We start from the raw sequence: 15,220 nt of genomic DNA, 5'->3' as shown, positions 1-15,220 counted from the left end.
CTTAATCAAATATTTCTTTAGTATTGAATAAACCTCCAGGCTGAACAGCCTCAACTCTCTCAACCTGTCGTCACAGTTGAGGTGTTCCAACCCTCTGATCATCCTCCTGACCTTTCTCCAGACCTGCAACAGGTCCATGTCCTTGTCCCTTTGGGGACCCCAGAGTAAGACACAAGAGTCCAGATGATGTCTCATGATATTGGAGTAAAGGAGGGAAATGCCCCCCCTCGCCCTGCTGTGCTTTATAAGAGCCCAATGAGACATGCGGGAGGGACTTCAGATGACTCTTTAAAATGCTGTTTATTGTGTCCAGATGATATAGCAATTCACGGGTCGTGGGTGAAAAAGCCTAGCCTACAGCTGTCGCTTGCCTGAAGCTGGCTCTAGTTCTGGTTACAATGTATTATATACTTTTCTTTGCTGAGCATCTTGATACATAGCAACCAATTAATACCTCTACTGTTACCTATAGCCTATCATAATTACTAACATGACCGTATTTGTTACTGTTTTCCAATTACAGAAAGTTAGAATGTTGCAGTTCAAGCTAGAAGTTGATTTTCAGTTTTCTTGCAGCAGAAAATTCTGAGACACCTTTTCTACTTACAACATCGGCAGTCTTGTTTGCCTCTGGAATCTTTTTACTTGGTAAAAACATCTCCTGTTTGAGGTGGGTTTATCCTTTGTTCAGAGCATTAAAAACCCCTTCCAACTCATTTACCCTTTGCCTTCTTAGGTATCCAGTAAGACTGGTTCAGCAATTCTTTTCCTCTATATCAAAACCCGCTTTCATTTCTATTCCTTCTTCAGATTCTACATTCAAAGAGCTTTCTGCTAAGCATGCATGTCTGTGAGACTTTCTTGTCAAACTTCCATCCATCCTAACAGTCTGTGCTACTTTTTTATGCAGCGTAGGACATGTTTGGCTTTCTGGGCTGTGAGAGCACATAGCCGGGTCATGCTGAGCTTCTTGTCCACTAACACCTGTGTTTGTTTCCAGGGCACCTCTCAGTGCATTCTCTGCCCAATGTGTACCTTTGTTTGGAATTGCCCTGATCCAGGTGCAGGACCTTGCACTTGCTGAACTTCATGAGGTTTGCACAGACCCACCTCTTCAGCCTGAAAAAGTCCCTCTGGGTGTCATCATGTCAACCACAACGCACAGATTAGTGTCCTTGGCAAACTTGCTGAGGTGCATTCAATCCCATGTCACCAACAAGATGTTAAACATCACCTGTCCCACTACTGACCCCTGAGGGGTCCCTCATCACTGGTCTCCACTCGGACATGGAGCCATTGACCAGAGTTCTTTGAGCGCTACCATCCAGTAAAGTCCTTATTCACCCAATAGTCTATGTATCAAAGGCTCATTAGACCTTTACATTAGAGCACTTTTTTTTCTGAAAGACCTTATGTTGCCACCTATTATTTTCTTGACCTTTTGACCTCCAGCTTAGTTCTGTTTTTCTGAAGTCTTCCTTCACCATTGCAACCAACTTGGACAGTGTGGTTAAATAGAATCTGTGTAAGGCTGAACTCAGATTTCCCTTTTTCTTAATTTGTGTTTTCTCCGAGTCTGAACATGGAACTATCAGAGTAGCTGCAAGCTGATTCTAGTGAAGTCACATGTACAGTAATTTCACGATTACAAGCCGCACCATTTTGACCAAAGTTTTGGTGGAAACCCGGAAGTGCAGCTAGTACTCCGGGGCAGCTAATATATTAACAAAAATGTGACATCTGCCCTTACCTGGTACTGTGCTGGTTCTGTCCTGGGCAAAAATGGTTTGAAATCCATGGTTTCCCGTTGTTCCGACGATGAACCAATCAAAGAACAGCTTATTGCCTGCCTGCGGATGGCGGCGTTACTGAGGGGCGGGGAGTGTTATCGGGGTGAGTTACCTCAGCGCGTTCTCTCAGGAGTTTGATAAAAGTGTGTGATATTTCTCTATTTCTCTTTTTTAAGTGTTTTCAGTCTTGTGTGGCTGCGCGGCTGGCCGTGCTCACACAGATCAGGGGAGGGGCCTGGCCAGGCCGGGCCAGGCCGGGCCGTGCTCGCGCGGATCAAGGGAGGGGCCTGGCCGGGCCGGGCCGGGCTGGGCCGTGCTCGCGTGGATCAGGGGAGGTGTCGGGCCGGGCCAGGCCGGGCCGTGCTCGCGCGGATCAAGGGAGGGGCCGGGCCAGGCCGGATGAGCGGGGTGGCTGTGCCGGCTGCTCGCTTGTGCGGCTGAGTGGTTGTTTCAAGGCAACGCGGATCCGTTGGGAATGCTTGCAAAATGACCACACTATTGTTCGTGTCTTTTTTGGCTTGGAAATAAAACTTGCAATGTACGCTGCCGCAGCTATGGTGTGTGTCTTTTTTCACTTGGAAAGAATGTTTCCAAGGCCGGCACCTGCCAGTAAGCCCTGGCGATCCCACGATTCTGTTACTAAATGACGACTTTGTGAAAGTTCGCCACGAACAAAAGTGCGGCTAATAATCGGGTGCGGCTTTTTTATTGACAAAGACATCAACGTTGCCGACACACCGGAAACGCGGCTTATACTCCGTGCAGCTTGTAATCGTGAAATTACTGTCATTGTTATATTTGCTGAAAGCATCCATATGGCCAGCAGATGTACTTAAAAGGTATTTAATGAGTGGTGTAAATTAGCTTTGTTCAGTTCTCCTTTAGTGATTTCATCTAGGTTAGGTGTATATTGCCTCTGTTTGATATTCGGTGTGGATTGTCTGAAGTAGAATCATGCTTACTTGGACTAAACTTGGTCTGGATGAACAGAAGTAAGTGCATAAATGTAAGGTTTGCCACTGGACTTTCATCTTCAAAATTGTCAGTACAGTTTCTGCTTCAATTTTGCTAGCCCCTATATCACTGGACTCTAGGACTGAAGTTCTGCTCGATAAGTAAAAGGTCAAGTAAAAATAAGTAAAAGGTCATGTAAAGTTCTGGTTCTCCTACTCCTTTTTTGTTACAAGTTCCACTGGTATGGTAAGGGTAGGTATATCCACATATTAAATTCTGGTCAAAATTTGATTTTTGTGATTTAATGTATCAAAGGCAATGAAACCATCCCTAACTTCCTCTTAGTAATCTAAAACCTGATCAACAAAGATCAAAAAGTACATATTAATCACCCATATCCCAAGATTCCACTAACATTTTTAACTGGAGCATCACTTATATTTCTCAAAATCTGTATCTGAATGCTTTTTTCACTTTTTTTTTGTCTTAACATGTGTGCGCACCTGCACATGCATATGTGGTTGTCTTTCTCCCTTTCACTCATTACAACATTAACTTTCTTCTAGTTCTGTGAATTTTCCTCAGTATTTCAGCAGTTAAGGAGAAAATTTAATTATTGCATTGCTGTCTATCATGTGTTTCATTTATTTTTCTAATAACTCTTCAACCTACCATTTAAAAATAAATGTTTCATTTTAGTTTGTGCAGTTTATTAGCCTTTCATATTACTGATTTAATGGAAAGTATTTCTTGTTATGTAATGTGAAAACACTGTTTCTGTTTATATCTTCCAAATATGCAGTAGCAACATTTCTGCTGCACAATTTCTTTTGCACAATTCTGCTTTTCACATCCACTTTTAAAGCAGTATTAGTGTTTGAAATATCATTGTCTCTGATTAACTTAACATTCTTAATGCCACAGAATGTATCCATTTGCCTTTTCTTTTTTCTAAGTTCTTGAACTATTTACTTCTTCAGTTATACACTATCTGTTGCCAGCTTTTTTTGCATTTTTTATTCTCCCGTTTGTTTCTTGCTTATTGTGCTGTTTTTTCTTTTAGAAGATGGTAAGCAATGAGTTGGGCATGCAGATAAGGAGTAAGTCTGAAGTGTTATAGCTGAGACAGGTCATCATAGTAATGAGTTTGAAATTCCAAAGCGGGGAGTCTTTTGTTCCAAGGACATTTTTAAGGTGTACTGGATCTGGCCCTGAATTAAGTTGACTATCTTCATAGCAGTGAAACTGTGCTGTGTTTTGTGTTTGTGACTAAAACAGTGTTGAAAACATGCCAATGTTTGGGCTATTGCTCAGCAATGCTTGCAAAGGATCAGGGCTGCCTCTCCTTTCCATTCCGCCCACATTCCCATACCAGCAAGTAGACATGAATTTGGGAGAGGACAGAGCTGGGACAGCTGACCCCATATAATCTATGACATCAGACCCACCAATAAATCTGGATAGAGGAAAAGGGTGAGATAGCAGGTGTATTCAAAGCTGTTATCAGAGACTGGTGGTCTGCTTGTGGGCTTTGGTGAGTGGTTGTATTAGTGTATTTTTTTTAAATCCTTACTTATTGCATTTTATGTGTCTCACTTTTTTTTTTTTTCTTTACATATTAAACCATCTTTATGTTGACCTACTGGTTTTCTTTCTTTTTCTCCTATTCTCTAGGGGAAGAGGCAGGGGCAAGTGAGCTAGCAGCTGTGTGGGCTTACCTGCTGAATGTGTTCAACCCACAACAGCAAGGTGGAAGAAAAATACATTAAGAGCACAATCTGAGTGATGGGGTTTTGAGGTTTGAGGGAATTAGGTACTTTTAATGAGAAGCAAGCCAGGGAAGAGGCATTTGTGCATCCACAGATGAAAAGAGAAGGAGGACAGGAGAAAAAAACTGTGGCTGTTTAATAGGAGTAAAGACGAAGACAGACTCCTTGTGATGTCCAGGGAGGGACAGGAGGCGATGAGAAGTTTCATATAATTTATGACAAAAAGAGAACATTCCAGTTACATACTAATGTGCTGAAGGCTGATTCCTCATATCTGGGCATAAAATGACACTACAAAAATTGGTACTGTAATATCAATTAGTAGTATCAATATACAGTTAGTTCAATACTCACAGCTCTGCTGGAAACTGAGTGTAAAACAATAGCCTTTATACAAGTGCTACTTTGTAGTAGGAGTGCTGATAGATTCATTCCATTCACAGGTATCAAAACTAACATTTCAAGATGACTCATTGTCTTGATTCAGCCTGCTTTTTAGGTTCAACTTACTGGTTTCATTTCTGGCTTTTTTATTTGCTGACACTTTTGTAGGTAAGAGTTTGTTTATATTCTTCTTTTGAAGGCAGTCCCTGGCATTCAGTGAGCAGGCCTGATTAGTCTTGTCTACTGAGATTATTTGTTAATTGTTGCTATTCAGATGGGTATTTCATCAAGGCAATCTTGATTACTTGCTTAAAAATAAGAAATAGGAACCATCTATCTTTTTTATATATGAGTGAAACACTACACTTTAAAAAGATATATTAGCTTCCTCTTAAGAGAGTAAATGCAACATGAAATTTGGGAGCACTTATGCTTTTGGTTGCTTTAATAGAACAGTAGAAAAGTAGATGATGTTCATTTAATCAACTTAGTGACTTCAAAAACTTGCTCACTGATTTACTATCTGAAAAAATTGTTCATGGATGCTTTGTAGTGTAGCATGGGTTTCAGTCTGAGCTGAAGAGAATATTTTTTGGTGTGTAGGTGCATGAAGAGTGTGATCTCTGTAGTGCACACTGCCTGCCTCTCTGAGGATTCTCATTAGCTGCACATAAGGAGACAGCTCTGCAAGAGTGGCAGTACACACAGAACTGTTGCATGAACAGGCAGTGCTTCAGCGCTTTTCACCGTATTTCTGTAATCTCACATTGTACATGATGATTTTTCATCTGTGAATATTTGAATTTTCTTTTTACCATAAAGATAGCTTGGGGTGTGTTAGTGTGAAATACTGAATACTGCATTTTTCTGCATACAATTGAGGGTCTCAGACTATTCCACTGAGAAAGATAATGTAGTGATTATGTTGGACATCTTCAATAGCAGTTACATTTATGTACAAAAATACATAAAATTGTATTGCCAGAAATACAGAAGGGGCTCACAAGTCTTCTGCTGCTGCATATTCTGGTTGTGCTGGTCTTTTGCAACATGACTCTTCTGAAGACCCTTCCACATTCCTCAGTGGATCTCAGCTACATTCCTATCGACCTTGGCCTGAAGCAGCCAGATGTCTGACACCAAATTTCAAATACCCACTCCAATGGAGTTACCTAACTTTTCCCAACAATATATTGAGGCTGTGTCTAGCAACTTCAAGTTGGTTCTATCTGTCTTCAGCAATGACCAGAACTAGTACATACTGCACTAAAACCCAGTCATAATGCAATGCTAAGAGCATCCTGTAAACGTTTTCCTGGGATGTCAGCAATACCAGCACACTGACACTAGGGACTACATCCCACATTAAAAGGCTTTGGTTGACAATTCGGCTGAAGTGCAATGTCAACAACTCTGGCAGGCTGCACAGAATCGTTTTGCCCGACACAGTGACCCTACAGACTGTGTGTGCACCCTGGAGCTTCAGCATAGCCCCTTCCCAAGTAAGTAAATTGGGTATAAGCCTCCTTCCCCTCCCAAATATGAGGAAATAATATTTTCATAGCTCGTCTTGAGTGATCTGGCTGTTATTGCCAGCCCTGTGCTTTTGCGTTGGGATAATTAATAACCAGATTTGACCGCCCGTTTTCCGTGTTTCTAAATTTGCATAATACTGGAGTCTGACCGATGGGAATCGAGCGCTGCTCGGGTTTCGTTCACCTCGCCGGCTGGACAAGCCCCCGTGGCTGCCCGGCCACCCTTTCCCCGGCTGAATACAGACACCCCGGCACAGCGCGCACGTTTCGGGTCCTTGCCGGTAGGCTCCGGGGAGGGGCGGCCACGGCCGGGCACGGGCTCCGGGGGCGTCGGGACCCTGCCGCAGCGGCGCCGCCCGCTGCCACCGCGGCTGCGGCACTGCCGGGGCCGCTCGCCCGCGCCCGGGAGCGGAGCAGAGAGGAAAGGAGAGGAGCGGAGAGGAGCGGAGGAGCGCAGCTACCTCCGCCGCCGCAGCCGCTCCCTCCCCCGGCGGCCGGGGGGCGGGACGCCGCGGCAGCCAGCGCTGCTGTCAGCGCCCGAGGGGCTGGGGGGCCCTGCCGGCCGCGGGGAGCGGAGCGGGGCCGCCCGCCGCCCAGAGCCGCACCGGGCGGGCGCACAGCCACAGCAGCAGGATCCCCGCGGCGGTGAGCGAGGGCGGCGGGGCCGGAGCGGTGCTGAGCGAGGGCGGCGGGGCCGGAGCGGCGGCGCTGCGGGGCCGTGGCCCTGAGCCCGGCGGGGCGGGAGCGGCCCCGGCAGGGTGAGGTGGCCGCGGTGCCCGGGTGCGCGCCGGGGCCGGGGGGAAACGGGGCCATTGAACAGGTTGCGCCGGGCGTGTGCTCCGCGGCGCTCTCGGTTTTGGCGTTGAGGCAGGTAGGAGCAGGATTTTTGTTAGCAATTCGTCACTGGTGCTATTGCTAATACTGGCTTCTGATGCTACAGAACGCTTCCTAGGAAGCCGCGTCTTCAGCTGGGGGTTTGATAACTCTCGGGTATCCGACAGCTGTCAAAAATACCAGGACATGTAGTTGTTTATCTCCAGCTCCATTCGGGCTTTAAGATGGTTCATACACGTAAGGAAATACCAAAACTTTTCTTACTGCTAACGGAACGAAAGCAGAAAAAGAAATAGCTTTAGGCATCCTTATGGCTCTAAAGGCAGTTTAATCCCCCCAGAGTGGTATTTTCTTAGACAACGACCCTTACTTTAAATCACTTTTTTCATAAAGTTTTTGAAGGACTGACACTTCCTTGTGCCAACTTTTTAACTCCATAATGTGGTATTTTTTTTCTTTTTCACATGTAATTTATAGATAATGGGACATTATTCCATTCTGTCATTTGCTGAATGCATTGTCTGAATCTGTCAAGAGGTTCTTTTATCCTTTTCGTTTAATGGGTACAGGATTCCTTGCAATTTTACTAGTATAAATTGGGTTATGGAATTAAATAATTTTGGGACTGACTAAAGGGAGACCTTGAAATTCGTGACATTTCTAAGTTTGCAAGTCCTAAGTTAGAAGTCCAGGAAGGGATGAGTAATTGATTGGGGTTTCAGGTATTTTGTGGGTGGTTTTGTTTGTTTGGTTTGGTTTTTTGCTGCAGGGCATATGACATTTGCAAAAATTTGTCAATGTATCCTTCAAGGATCATGCTGTAATAAACAAGCAGTATTACTAGGCACATTTTGTTTTTCTTCCTACACACTGTGCCACTTGAATAATTTTGGTGTTCTACAATACAAAGGCCTTGTATCTTCATGCAAAGTGGTTCAAGAGGATGAAACAACTAATTGGTTGTGAATAAAAGAAAAATAAATAAAATGAACAACTAAAATGTTGACCGTGCTCAGTTGCATTTTTCTATAGCAGTACTTAATAAGTAAACAGTTTTCAAAATACAGTTTTTGTATTCATACAGAACAATCTGTTTTCAGTTTTTGTATTCATATGGAACAGTCTGTTTTCAGGGTGCCTTATTTTATGGTTTTGAAAATATGCTACCTATAGGTGTACTCCCTGAAGTCAATGGAAAGATTTATACAGGCTTGCCTGATTTGCAAGAATTAATTCTAGAAACTTTTCCAACACGTTATTCTTTCATGTGAGCATAAGTTTCTGATGTTTCTGGGTCATATGCTTTCAAGTTTCCAATAGAAGACCTTTGAATGCCTGGGCTGGTTCCATCCTTTTCCTACATGGAGAAAGATTCCATTTAGGCTTAGCATTAATGTTTGTGAAATCTGTGTTGTATTTTTTGTGTGGCTGGAAAGGCAGTCTGGGTTTTAGGTAGTCTGGCATGTTCTTATAATCATTATTTTCGTGCCCCATTATGGAGTAGGCATAAAAGCAACAGTATATTTGAGACTGCAAATCCTTTGCCACAATGTATATATGTTTGGTTGTTGTTTTTACATGGGAATAGGGAGAAATTTCAGTTTTTCTTTACCTGGATCGAACAATCTCTTTTGATTGAAACTTTCTTTTCTAGTCAAGTCTAAAGTGTTAAAAATTATGACAAGGTTGTTATGATTTGATTTTTGTAATGTGCGAGTCTCTCCTAAGCTCTGAGAATTTGGGGTATAACATTATGCATTTGTATCTTTGCACACAGGAAAAATCCAGCTCTTCAGTGTCTGAGGATGGATAAAGACTTCCGCTACTACTTCCAGCACCCGTGGTCTCGCTTAGTTGTGGCTTACTTAGTGATCTTCTTTAACTTCTTAATCTTTGCTGAGGACCCCGTATCTCACAGCCAGACAGAAGCCAATGTTATTGTTGTTGGTAATTGTTTCTCCTTTGTAACAAATAAATACCCTGAAGGAGGAGGCTGGAGATTCTTGAAGGTGTTTCTGTGGCTCCTTGCCATTCTCACAGGACTGATAGCTGGGAAATTTCTCTTCCATCAGCGCTTGTTTGGTAAGTTAAAAGACGCATCTGCTGATTTCCTGGTAATGGCTTTCTGTCTTTTCCTTGTAGCTTTCTACATGTGGCAATTTTGTAAACTTTGCTTTTAATTGCTTCTACTGTTTAGAGCTATATAGAACTCAGTACATCAAAGCTTACACCATCATGGAAACTAATGCCATAGCATAATTCTCAATGATTTCAGTCAAAAAAGAATAAAAATAGTGAAAGGTGACATGTTTTAAATACTTGTGAGGTCAGTAATTTTTGGTTTTTCCATATTACAAATGTACTTCTTTGCACCTTCAGACCAGTTTTTAGGAATTCTTGCTCTTCATGTCTTGTCAAAAGACCCTTAAGTGGAAGCAGAGGAACTTGTAAGTATTAGCAAAGCTGTGCTGAAGGACTCCCATATGAAAATGGGAACTCTAGAGAGGAAGGACCTGTCTCTGCTTTAGTACGAGAGCAAATCAGTAAAATGGAAAGGTGAGAAGTGGGGAAAAACAAGACAGTAAATGTTTCCATACACAAGATATTACTTAACTGAGGAACATACTGTACATGGACTAACTGAAAGGAATGAAATGGCCCTGGAATAAATTCTGAGTTTGAGAGCTTAGATGTAACTATATAGAGATACAAAAATATTCATTGTTGTCTTAACTTACATGTAGATAATGCTGTATCTGAAGGCTCAAGGCTGCCTCTGTGTCTTAGAGATAACTAGAAATCTTCAGTAGAAAAGATTTCTTTGTTCCTGCCATTTGCACTATTCTTTGAAACATCTGATTCTGGGTGTGTTGCTACTGGTCTAGATGGACAATCCCCATATTCTTTTACTGGTAGTACTGAAGGATGGATGGTTATGGAAACACCTGGAAACACATGAGCAATAGGCCATTTCCTTAGTCTGTCTCATTCTATTAAGATCAAGAGAGAATCACTGTTGTTTCAATAAATCAAATGTGAAGCTATTGTGTTGAGGAATGAACAAGCAAAGCCACATTAAGAAACTTCTTTTAATACAGACTTCTGTTGAAGCACTTATTCTGAAAATAATTAAACATCATGAGGACTATTCAGGTATTTTACCACAGTGTAACAGTACATGCAAAATGTTCCCATAAAGAGGACGTTTTACCCAGAACAAGGGCTACTGCAAGAATGTTTTCAATTCTGGCTTCCCCAATTGAGAAGTGATTTTGTTAAACTGAAGAAGTTTAAGGAAAAGTGATGAAACTGATGATAAATTTAGAAAATTAGCCTGATAGTGAGAGGATTGAGAGGATAAAGGGAAGATTAGAGAGTGACTTGCTCAAATTTGAAGGACAGAACTTTCAGTTCAGCATATGCAATGCAAGGTCCAGTGCTTGTAAGTGGCAAATAGCCAGCTTTTTTTTTTTCTTATCTGAAGGACTAGACAATCAGTAGAATAATTTTTTTTACAGGATATGACCTCATCAAGACATACATTTTTCTTTTTGAGAATATATTTTCTTGATTATGGAGTAATTATCTTCTGTCTAGGTAGGTTATTGATAATACCGTCTGGATTTGTAAGTGAATATCATATGTAGCTAGCCATAAATTTTAAAGGGGCTTGATTTGTTCTTACTGCCAAACAGGGAAGGTCTGTCCAGCCTTAAGTATCTGCTGCTGTATGCCTTTGTGCAGTTGCTCAGTGAAACAGGATAGGGAACTTGCCCATATTAGCAGCACCCATCTTTTATTTCTGTAAGGATCACATGTCTGACTATGCTGGTGTTTGTGGAAGCACTAGGATGGGGTCAGCATTGAGAAGAAACTGACGGGCAAGAAATTCCTAACCCTGAAGGCAGTGCTGGTTTATGGATATTTGTGGTTGTGGTCTGGGCAAGCAACATGGGCGTAGGTACAATCTGATTTGAGGCCAGCTGCTGCATGTTGAGTTTCATGGCAATCTGAGCCAATGTAGATCTGTCACAACCCCACCCCCCTACTGCCAACCCCATGAGTTTGGTGCCTCCTGTGAGCCAATGCTGCTGTTGATGTGACAGCGCAGCAAGCCAGCTCAGGCAGCCAATCTTACGGAAAATTAGTTGTTTCTGCTGTTGGCTACAGCAGCTCCTTGAACTGATGTGATCACTCGAGTGCCAGTGCTGATGAAATGGCCAAGGATTGTGCAGCCAAGATAGCTGGGGGCTGTGGCAGCCGTACCTTGTGTTGGCTCGAGTGCTGTGGGACTGCACCCACACAGTGTGTCAGTGGAAATGTGCTGTTACTTGTGATACACTGTGAGCAGATGGCAGGCAGTGTGACTGGGGAGCTGACTGTATTGCTGACTGATGTGGCTGTGTAGTTCCTGTAGATAGAGATTGCTTCAATAAGAATGTTAGTTTACAGCTTCAGTTAACTCTGTGTCTCCAGAAGATTTGTACAGCCTGTGCTGAAATATTTTCTGCCTGTTATTTGCTAGTACTTTAATGACTTCATTGCCTAGAAATCATTCCTTTTATTAAAATCCTCATTAAGTAGGTCCTCTGGATCTTCTGGCATCAAGCAGTTCATGAATTCACTCTTTTACTGTTTTTAATTTGCCTAGTCTATTTTTCTAAGTAGCTGTTACTTTTGCAATTTTTTGAAATTTAACATTTTTTAATGCGCAATTGCTTAGGACCACTGTGGTTTAAAATCCTTGTTTATTTGTCAACTTCCTGCAGTCAGGGAACCAAATAGCACCAATCTCCCCCTTTCAGGTCTTGGGCTCATTGTGTAGGCTTCAAATGAAAAGGATTAGCCTGCACATCTCACTTTAAATTAAGAGGAAAGGATTTTCTTTCTCTATGCCCTTATTGCTTTTTTGTTCCTTGTCTTCTGTATTTCTTGTTGCTGAGTTCGCATAAGAACTAGAAAAATAGCGTATCTTGAACTGTGTCATAATTTAACTGTCTGTGACAGTCACTACCTGATAGCCATGACTGTCATGGACTAAAAAAATAAAAGAAATAAGTTCAAGCATCTTACGTGTCTAAAAGGGGAAGGAGACAGGTGCTGGAAACCTGATTTAGGCTTCATCAGTCTGACTTTACAGAGAGATAAGGGAGCAGGTAAACTATATGGATAAGAAGGAGAGATCTTGACTGGAGGACATGGTGGGGTGTTTTGTGTTGTGACCTTTGAGCAGTATCATCCTCATGGAATCCTTCAAGACACTCCTTGTGACTTAGAACAAGATTAGAAAACAATTACTTTTCTTGTTCTTCATCAAGAAATGGCTTATTTAATTTGATAAACATCTCCCATAATAAATATTTCTGTGGAAAATAGCCCTTATTTATTACATTCTTTACATCTTCATGACATGTGGTCAGAACAAGTAGAATTTAACATTATCTTTTGGCTGTTATCCACTGTATTATTTTGATCCATTACTAAGCATACCTTCTATTTGGTTCGGTATTGTCTTCTGCAGTGCTTTTTATTTTGTAATGGAAAGTGAAAGGTAGTAGAAGACTACTGAAAGTTTGGGGAAATGACAAGTAAAGATACCTACCCCTGGTTTGTTTTTTCTTTCTATATGAGAGAATTACTTGAGATAAGGGAAAGTGATAATTTCTTGATGAATTTTCTGCTTTATTTAAATCAGGGAGAGCTTACAAACTGGCCCATTTGGTGACACTCTGCATTCAAAAAATGCATTCAAATCTTGACTTAAAATAAATTCCTAAATAACTATTTGCCTATTTTTCATATTGTTCTGGGGCATTGTATGGAAAATAACACAGTTTTTAAGATGTAGAAAGTGTAGCTTTTAACTGGCATCTGCTCAGTATATGCACAGTTGCTCTTCTGCACTACTTCAGACCTAAATACTGAATTCTGTGGGGTGTTTTTTCGCCCAAAGTTCAGGCTGTGCGTTTTGCATCAATATAGATAAACACCATCTATCATGTAAATTTAAAATAGTCTTCAATTTGAATAGATTATTAGCAGTATGCATAAATGGGCAATATACTTGGAAATATATATTGTTTTTCCATTCCAACATTTTTGCTTTGACTGGTCCTTATGTGCACTAATACTTAGCTTATGCTGCATATTATATACATCAGTTTTTAAAAACTTACTACAAAACATATGTGTTTCTCCCTGCCCATTTTTCTGATTCTAAAGATGTATTAAAATCAGGTTAAAAGTCTGATTACAGAGACTGTATTCGTATTTGTATTGTATTTTAATCAATTGCCAATGAGTGTGCTTAGATTTATGCTTGTAAGTTCCTTTCTAAATGGTGTGGATGGAAAAACTAAATACTTAATGTGTTATAAAAAATTACAGAAAAGAAGATATATATAACTAAATCTGTATTTCTTAAAATGGAGGAATCATAATACAGCAAGTAAATTAGAGCTGTTGTATAAATGTTGAATTTAATGTGTTGCTGTCTTACAAATGCTCACAGTATGCTGTTTGTTCAAAATTAAATGATAATCTGAACTGAGATAAATGAGTAAAACACTCATTATAGGAATTGCACTTAACTGTGGGTGCACACAAATGTTGCAGATTTTTTAACAGACAGTAGTGCCATGCTGGGAGCAATTTCATGATACAGAATTTCAAACAAAACACCCACCAAGGTTATACTGTCTGAAAACATTACTCTTTTTGTCAAATATCTTATCTGGAAGGCTCTAAAAGACCATGCAAATGTCTTAAAAGCAGACTCTTCAGTGTCTGCTTTTATGCTGAAATGTAAGGGGTGTATTAACTGAATGAAGATTGCAAGATGAAATTGGGCAGATGATTCAGTCAGGATGATGGTGCACTACATAGGAAAAGTGGAAGTTAGGTAACAGGATAAATTCATGCAATATTACATATATAATTACTTAGTATCCTGATATACTAGGGGTCATGTTAGTGTAAAATCTGGGCAGTGGTATTGCTGCTACTGTTGGCATATCACTTTCACAGTGGTGCTTGTGAAATAGCTAATGAGCCATGTGATCTGTTTTGCCAAAGAAGCTTCCCATAGATTTGTTGAGATTTTTGCGTGCTTGTTTTTCAGCCAGATTGTTTCCCGTTCGTGTTTGATGGTAGTGATAGGAGCAGTTATACCACCATCTGTGAGACAAGTGGTGTGCCTATAGCAATACTTGCATAAACTTCTGAGCTGATTGATAGAGCAGATTCTCTTCTGTTGTCAGCTCTGTGTCTTACATTACAGTAAGGACTGTCACTTAATACCCAACAACTTTGTTCCTGCTCTTTCTTTTCCATTGATGACTTCAGCCTAATAGAAAACAACTAATGTGATAGCTGCTAAAAAATACTGTCTTCAAGAGCCTGTTCAGTATCTTAATAACAATGACCAAGTTAATACTGTTGAAGGAATTCAAGGTCTGCTGTGATTTCGCCTCACAGTCAATTAATCTCTTTTGTACCAGTAAAATACTGAAGCAGTACAATAAAATTATTTTGGTCCTACAAAATGTGTGCCAAGGGGCCAGTCTAACAGTTTGCTAATAATAATGCACAAATGACTGTGAGCAAGCATTTCTGAGAGCCAGAAGCCTCAAATTAAAAAAAAAGCAACATAAAAAGAAGATGCTCTCAGCCAGTGACTGAATGAGTTGCAGGCTCATCAGATTCCAGCTTTGGCAAGCTGACAGTAATTGAGATACCAGTTTATTTTAAACTTTACATCATTCATGAGAGAGACCACAAGTGACCTTTCAAATATAAATGAACAGCATGCAAGTGACCTCCTAATTTCTTCTTTTACTTTTATTTTTAGAAGAGCCATAACATCTCACTGCTTCCTCTTTTCACAGTCAGTGGGAAGACTGCTGTTGTCTGCACTTAGCCTTTGTCGTGGAATCAGTCTTTGGGTAGTAAATGA

General features: G+C 41.1%; 1 protein-coding gene across 6 annotated transcripts in view; it reads left to right on the top strand.

Moving 5' to 3' along the window:
- Window positions 1–6,284: 6,284 nt before the first annotated feature.
- Window positions 6,285–15,220, top strand: part of TMEM117 (transmembrane protein 117) — a 180,760-nt gene continuing 171,824 nt past the window's right edge. For 2 of the 6 annotated variants that reach the window (XM_033057980.2, XM_033057986.2), the window contains exons 1-2: window positions 6,285–6,399; window positions 9,044–9,348. In XM_033057980.2, coding sequence (XP_032913871.1) covers window positions 9,072–9,348 — 277 coding nt within the window. In that variant the 5' untranslated portion in view covers window positions 6,285–6,399; window positions 9,044–9,071. The other 4 variants (XM_033057983.2, XM_033057981.2, XM_033057984.2 and 1 more) reach the window with 4 other exon arrangements.

The sequence above is a fragment of the Catharus ustulatus genome, chromosome 4, assembly GCF_009819885.2.
Source record: "Catharus ustulatus isolate bCatUst1 chromosome 4, bCatUst1.pri.v2, whole genome shotgun sequence".
NCBI classification, from domain to species: Eukaryota; Metazoa; Chordata; class Aves; order Passeriformes; family Turdidae; genus Catharus; species Catharus ustulatus.
The sequence above is the reverse complement of the archived record's forward strand: the minus strand, read 5'-3'. Positions and strand labels throughout refer to the sequence as shown.